Here is a 7663-nt window from a genome sequence, read left to right on the forward strand (position 1 = left end):
TTTTTTTTTTTTTTTTTAAGTTTACTTGTATTAAAAGAAATGTCGAATCAGCCAATCGCATGTCAGCAACTCAATGCATTTAGGCATGTGGACATGGCCAAGACGATATGCTGCAGTTCAACCAAGCATCAGAATGGGGGAAGAAAGGCGATTTAAGTGATTTTGAACAAAATAATCTTTAACCACCAACGATGGTTGTTGGGTTGGTCTGAGTATTTCAGAATCAAATTAAATTGAATTTGTAAAAATAGTCATCAGTTTCTGATGACTATTTGCCCCTCGCTCCAGAGTATTCTTATTTTTCCAGCTTTATGTAATTTGAGTGAAACTCCTGTTGCTCTTTATGCCCTCAGTTGTATAGGAATAATTCTCCTATCCTCCCTCATTTTGTACAGACTAACAGATTATCTTTGTATAGCAGTTTAATTTCTTCATATTGATTATGCTTTATACTCTGGGAGCAGTATCTTGTTGGCTGCTTTAGAAATATTAATAATTGATCATATTATCCCTACTGCTCTAAACATTTTCAGTCAAGACTTTGAGTCCAGATCTATAGACTTCATCCTTCAGAAAGCTCAGTCAGCTGAACAGTAATTATCCAGAGGTGAAGAGATGAACGGCGTGAGGAAGAGAAGGAGAATATCAGGATGGTTATCCAGGCAGCAGAGGATCAGATCAGGCATTCCAGCTCCCAGTAGGCCTTTCTGCCCCTCCAGGCCCAGACTGGTTTGGAAACATCAAAGCATCTGTAAGCAGCCCAGTGCTGTCGATATCCAAACCAGTGCGGCTCTCTTTGCCGTTTTTCTCTCTCACATCCTCTTTCTCACTCTTCTCATCTTCCTTTTTAACACATTCACTCTTATTTCTAATTTTCTTTTTACATTATTGCTCATTTCTTCTTTCTTCTTCTTTTTCTGTAATTTATCTTTTCTTATTTCACCTAATTTTGTTATTGTTTTTTTTACCCTAATGTGTTAAAATGTATTTCATATTTTAATTTCCTTTTCTTGTTTTCTTTGCCTCTCTTCATCTACTTTCTCCATGCTCTGTAAACTATTATCATGTACTTTCCTCTTCCTCCATTTCCATTCTCATGCTTCTTCATTCTCCATCTCCTCATTTTCACTTTTCAGCATTTCAAATTTCTATCTAGCCTTCTGCAAAGTAGAGACACAAACATAATAGACATGAGGGTTCTAAACAAAACCCATGTTTAATTTGATCCAATAAGCTATTTCCATTTGATATTGACATGATTTAATCCATCTATTAGCAGGTGAATTGAAAATGTGATAAACATGTGGCAGCACAAGTCATTTCCATCAGGGTTCACTTTCCTTCTGTAGCCTCTTTCTCTCTTCTGTTAGTCTCTTCTGATCTGAAAGTTAGATAGCTTTCAGATCAGTACATTGAAACAACACTCACTACATTAAATATATACTGTATGTTGTCTCCTTAATGATTAAATGTTTTAGTGCTGACGAGAAAGAATACATGTTTGAGCTCATAATGCAATATTCTTCTTCAGTTTTCCTGTTTGTTTTGCAAGATTTGGATGCATAGAATTTCATCCAGATTACAAAAGTCTCTTGGGCTTGAAGTTCTGATGTAGCGTCAGCGAGGAACAGCCTGATTTCATTGTTAAAAGAACGTGTCACGATTTGCAGTATGGTGGTGAGTAAGAACCCTGTAGGCCCAGAATGATGACAATGATGAAGATGATTTCATGAAGAGAGCTCAGACAGTCCATGAAACACGGGCAACTCGGCAGAGCAGGAATAAAGAGACTCAACACCGATCATAACTGGTAAGGCATACAGGAGCCAACGCCGAGACAGGACTTTACAGTTCTACTGGGAAGACTAACTGAAAGGACACACGACTAACAACGATAGACGTTAGACATCAGACAAGGATCCAACGAGGGACAGAGACAACAGGTGGGCTTAAATACACAGGCAGACTGTCACGGGGAAACAAGGAACAGGTGACACTAATCGGCTAGTAGACAGGACAACATAGAGACTCACAGGGAACAAAACAGACACACAACAACCTAATTAACACAGGGAACCTAAAATAAACCACTGGGAACACAGAACATAACAGAACAGGTGCTATTCCAGGAACATAGTTTTATATCACAGTAAAGTAACTACATTACCTTCAGTGGTGGTAAAAATGTTGTATATGTCTAACATGACTTAAAGGAAATTGACTTTGCAATTTGATGCTTTGAAACTGGCCCTTGTCTCTTTAAGAAGTTCAACACTCCACCTTCAGCACATCATCACAACAATGCTCCTCCATGATGCTGTTTACAGCCATTCTTAGAGTGCTGGACTGAGACTTAGTTCACAAGATGAGCCCAGCAGACACATATTTCCACCAGGTGTTTGCTAATTGCTGCTGCCGCTAGTCTGAAGGAGCTGAGAGTGGGAGGTGTGGGGGTGGGGTAATCAGACTGCACCTCCAAGGAGGAGCTTTGTAGGGGCTTGATGAAAGCAAGCACTTAGGCACCCTGAATGGTTGCCATAGGAGATTCAAGGATTCCTCAAACATGCATAGAAGAATCAAAGCATCACTCCAGATAGGATTTTGATGAAGGTATAACATTATAACATGGTGTAAAACTAAAAAAGAAGTCTGTTTCACATAATACTACACCTTTACATGAGCATAATTTCACCATTAGCCAATGATTCATCTTGGCAGAAGACTTAAACTTTTTATCATCCATGGCTTGGACAAAAAAAAGCTACCTGGTCTCAGAGGTAGTTTTAGACAATCGTAGATTAGCTTAGATTTAGAATCAAGCACATTAAAAATATGCAAGATTAGTCTGTAAGCAGTGCAGAAATTTCAGAAATCATTAACTGAAACCCAGACATATTAATTTGATTATGATTTTAAACTGATCAATAACCTATATTTATATCATTTGCAGTGAGAAAAATTGAGAGAAATATGGTAAATATAGGTTCTGTCCAAAGTTAGCCAACAGTGAGACACTTCTCTGATGTTATCACAGGGATTACAAAGCTGCAGGAGGAGTTGCCACTAATTTTATGTTTTTATCCACATACTGTATAAATAAATTAGTTGTGAGTTGTTGTCAGCTGAGGAGCAGATTAAGACAAAATTCAAACTCCTTTTTCCTGGAGCTTAAGTCGCCAACCAGGAAATCTTTGTTTTTCTTTACATTTTGGATAAAATCTCAAATGTTGCAATTAAAAATGTCCCTCCAGATGATTACTTCTGTCAATCATGAAAATCTAATATAATATTCAAAAGTTTTAAATTATTTACTTTCATGTTTTGATGCTTGAAAACATGAAAGTTTTCAAGCTTTCATGTTATTCTCCTTGAATAACGGTAGTTATTCAAGGAGATAACCACCGTTATCTCCTTGAATCTCAGCAGTACAAAGAATCATCATGAAAATAAACATAAAATATAATCTATAAACATGAAAAATGATACTGGGTACAAAAACCTTTTGTGTAATTAAATTGTTTCCCGTAACAGTATAAGGACTATACAATTAATTACCTTCTGACAGTGCAGGAGTAGTGCCAGTAAAAAGAAATGTTCGTAGGACACCTTCAAAGATTAAAGAAGAAATGAAATACAGTACATCAGTGTAGTCAGAAATGGACATTTTTGTAATCATATTCTCCAGATGTCTGATTTCTTTCACCACATACCTGAACAGCTCATTAGCTTCCATTTCACTGACAGCTTCAGTCGTGCTAAAGGGTAAATGTTTCTGTTTGGAGCTGCAATACATCAACATTAGGACATTTTGGTCAAGTTCAAAGCAGCAAAGAAGATCTCTTTGTTGCTGGCAGATTTTCATTATCACTCAGAAACAAGAACTTTTTCACAGTTTGACTGTGGTGGTATTTTCATGTTGTCATGCTGGTTGTTTTTGCTCATTAGTACAAAAAAAAAACTGTAGGACAATGAGAAACTTTATAACATAACAGTGTTTCTACGAAGACTTGCAGACTGAAAGTTTTGTCTTTTATTAAAATCCTTTAATCTTCCTCCTGACTTTTCTGTTTGTTTTCAAAAAACAAGCTTCAAACTCCCTCCTATAGTAAATTAATCATTTATTCCCATTTTAGTGTTTTTCTCCCCTTTCACCTCCTCAGTGGCCCATTCGAGGATGAAGACATAAACACATACTTATTTCTTTTTCCTTTACGCCATATTTTCTACCCCTCTTCATGACTGAGGTTGCTTCAGTGGGGGAAATCAATATTGTATCCGTTTCTATTCTTTTGATCCCAAACTGAATCTTGAGTCTTCCAGTAGGAATCCAAAAAAGCAAAAAAAAAAAGGAGACAATCTAAAGTAGTGACTTTTGCATGTATAAACCCTGAATTTTGCCTTTAGTCTTTTGTTTTGGTGGCAATTTATGGCTCAAGTCCTCCATGGATGCTCTTTGTGGCCAGCAGATGGCACTAAGACTCCACTAAGCAGCAAGTCCCTTTTCTTCCTTTCCTCAATCAGTTTTCACATCTTCATGTTGATTTTTCCCTGTTTGTCAGTGTTCTCCTGTGAAGGGCAAGCTGCCATACTTGTTCTAACTCTCTGTATCTTCTTATGTCTCTTTTATCTCTATCTACATTTTTCTTATTCTCTTCTCTTCTCTTCTCTTCTCTTCTCTTCTCTTCTCTTCTCTTCTCTTCTTCTCTAGGTATTTTTCTTTCTTGGTTTCATATTTCATATTCTTTATTCCTCTTCATTACTATTTCATTAGCTGTAGAGGATTCTGTCAGGGTCTTCTTGAACACAGTCACCAGGGATGGGGGCAAACTGCTGTTCACTGCCTCCATGAAATAGGTGTGTGTTGGGTTTGGGAAAGGAAGATGACTGATAATTCTAATAAGAAAGAAGATACTAATATTGTCTTATTCCTAAATAATTGTCTAAGTCAGCTTTTTGCCAAAGTGATTTTTTTGTCAGCATGGTGTCAATATGCAACTACTTGCATAATCTTTTTCCCTATATTTTACATCAATATATGGTTTATGAGTCATACCAACCAATCTAAAAGCAACATTCATCCTCACCAGTGGTGGTTTCGGATCTGGGGAACCTCCTAGTGTGACATCCAATGGCCACATTGGAATGAGGTGTGTGTGTGGGAGGTTGTGGTGCTTACTGTCTTGCCCAAAGGCACATCAACATGTGGCAGATGAGGGAAGCTGAAACTCAACCTGTGAACTTTGCTTGCAAGTTCAATACTTTTCAAACTCATCCACCACATGTTGTGTACCAGACTGAACATGGACCGCAGGAAGCAGAGGAGAGAGTCGTCCCAGGAGGTCAGAATGAGAATTACAGAACAGCATGTTAAATGTAATGCAATACATTTCCAGGAAACTTGACGCTCCTCTGACTGGAGTTGCACAGATTATTCAGAAGTTTAAGGTGCTCCAACACATCTCCGGGTGTAGGGGAAAAATTGATGACAAATTAGAGAGAAGGAAAATGTGAATGGTAATTCACATGGAGTTGAGGTACATCAGTGTCAGACCCCACCATTCATCATTTTTTGAACCAAAGTGAAATACAGGTGAGATGACCAAGAAGGAAAGCAAAGTATAAAAATGTTAGACTGTAATTTTCCACAGTACATACTGACATGTCACAGTGCTTCTGGGAGAATGTTGTTTGGATAGTTGAGACAAAACTGGAGCTTTGTAGCAAGACACATCAGCTCTATGCTCACAGACACAAAAATGAAGCAGACTAAGAGAAGTAATAGAAGTACTGTTCTTCAACGATTCTGATGAACCACATTTAAAAAGCAATATTTCATTTTGATAGTTTTTTTAGAGCACATTTGTTCATTATTACTTTTTTTGTTTTAAGTTCTTCCCGTGACCATTGTGGGCTTGTAGTTCAGTATCAGAGGAGTACCAACAGTTTGGTTCCCATGTGTGTTACTACTAGTTTTCTAAGATATTTCAGATTAAATTCTCTTATTAATAATCTGTGTCTCTGTCTCCAGTGTTTTGTGCAGAAGTTGGACGGGTTCATCTCATGGCTACAGGAGGCACTAGACAGCACTGAAAACTGGACACAGCCCAGGCAGGACTTGGACAGCCTTAGGGTTTACTTGGACACTCACCTGGTAAGCAAACATGCTAGTGTGTTGGTATGTGTTTTTCTCATAAGTGAACGTTCCACAATAGGATAATATTTTATTTTACTTCTTTCTTACTTTGTCATGAGATCGAGCAAATCTCCCTGTCTTCTAAAATCCTTGTCGTGTCAAATCACCCTCCACACTTAAATACAAAGGTAACTCGTTTGATCACAGGAACAGCTGCTCATGCATATCTTGCACAGATTTATACACAAGACATACATGGGTTTACATGCACTACATCTTGATGTGACAAATCCAAGCTTTCCCTCTGGCTGGCAGGAGAGTCCTGCGCTCTGTATTACAGCATGGTGTTGAAATGGAAATGTACCACAGAACTGAATGTCAAAAATACAACTGCTGAAAATACACTATATTGCCAAAAGTATTCACTCAGCTGCATTGACTCACATATGAGCTTAAGTGACATCCCATTCCTAAACCATAGGGTTCAATATGACGTTGGTCCACCCTTTGCAGCTAAAACAGCTTCAACTCTTCTGGGAAGGCTGTCCACAAGGTTTAGGAGTGTGTTTATGTGCAGGCCAGTCAAGCTCATCCACATCCACCCTAGACTCCATCCAAGTCTTTTTTGAACCTTGCTTTGTGCACTGGTGCACAGTCATGTTGGAAGAGGAAGGTGCCAGCTCTAAACTGTTGCCACAAAGTTGGAAGCATAGAATTGTCCAAAATGTCTTGGTATGCTGAAGGATTTAGAGTTCCTAAGGGGTCAAGCCCAGCTCCTGAAAAACAACCATACACCATGATCCCTCCTCCACTAAACTTTACACTTGGCACAATACAGATGGTCAAGTACTGTTCTCCTGGGAACTGACAAACCCAGACTTGTCCATCAGATTGTTGAATGGAGAAGCGCGATTCATCACTTCAGAGAACTCACCTCCACTGCTCTCATAAAAAGTTGTCATTTGAACATGGTGAAGCCATAGCTCTTTGTAAATGACCAATTATAATTTCCCCAAAGCACAGCATATGTATAAAACGTTGCCGCCTCCTCTGATGGCCGTCAGATGAGACCTGAATTAATTTCAGTTTCAGTTTTACTCATTTTGTTAGTACACATATTATGAGAAGTTACTCATGCTCCATGCAAATTCATGGTGCTCTCAAGATAATAAGAAAATAAAATATGTATTTCAAAAAACCTAGAAAGGTGTTACAGGCTAAGCCAGGGAAACTAAGCTCAGTAATGGCTGTAGGAATGAAAGAAACCCAACGCCTGGTTCTGATCTTAGCATCCTAAAGGTGCGGTCAGATGGAAGAAGATCAAACTCTCTATAGAGTGGATGTTCAGGACAGTTAAGAACAAGAATTATGAATATAACCTCATGCAACAGTTTACACCCATTGCTACCATGATTTTTAATGATTTGTCACATGAACTAGCTTATTCACAGGTGATTTTAATTTATTATTTAATGGAAACAGCCTGTTCAGAATTATGTTTTTTTTGACATTAGCAGAATATGAATAAAG

At 38.1% G+C, this 7663-nt stretch overlaps 1 protein-coding gene across 1 annotated transcript in view; it reads left to right on the forward strand.

Moving 5' to 3' along the window:
• LOC103147774 (A-kinase anchor protein 6) overlaps nucleotides 1-7663 on the forward strand; it is a 169460-nt gene that overhangs the window by 39642 nt on the left and 122155 nt on the right. The window contains exon 14 of the mRNA XM_016678750.1: nucleotides 6029-6151. Within this exon, the coding sequence (XP_016534236.1) occupies nucleotides 6029-6151 (123 nt within the window). The remainder of the gene's footprint in view (nucleotides 1-6028; nucleotides 6152-7663) is intronic.

Source organism: Poecilia formosa, unplaced genomic scaffold (assembly GCF_000485575.1).
Source record: "Poecilia formosa unplaced genomic scaffold, Poecilia_formosa-5.1.2 Scaffold189, whole genome shotgun sequence".
Classification (NCBI taxonomy): domain Eukaryota; kingdom Metazoa; phylum Chordata; class Actinopteri; order Cyprinodontiformes; family Poeciliidae; genus Poecilia; species Poecilia formosa.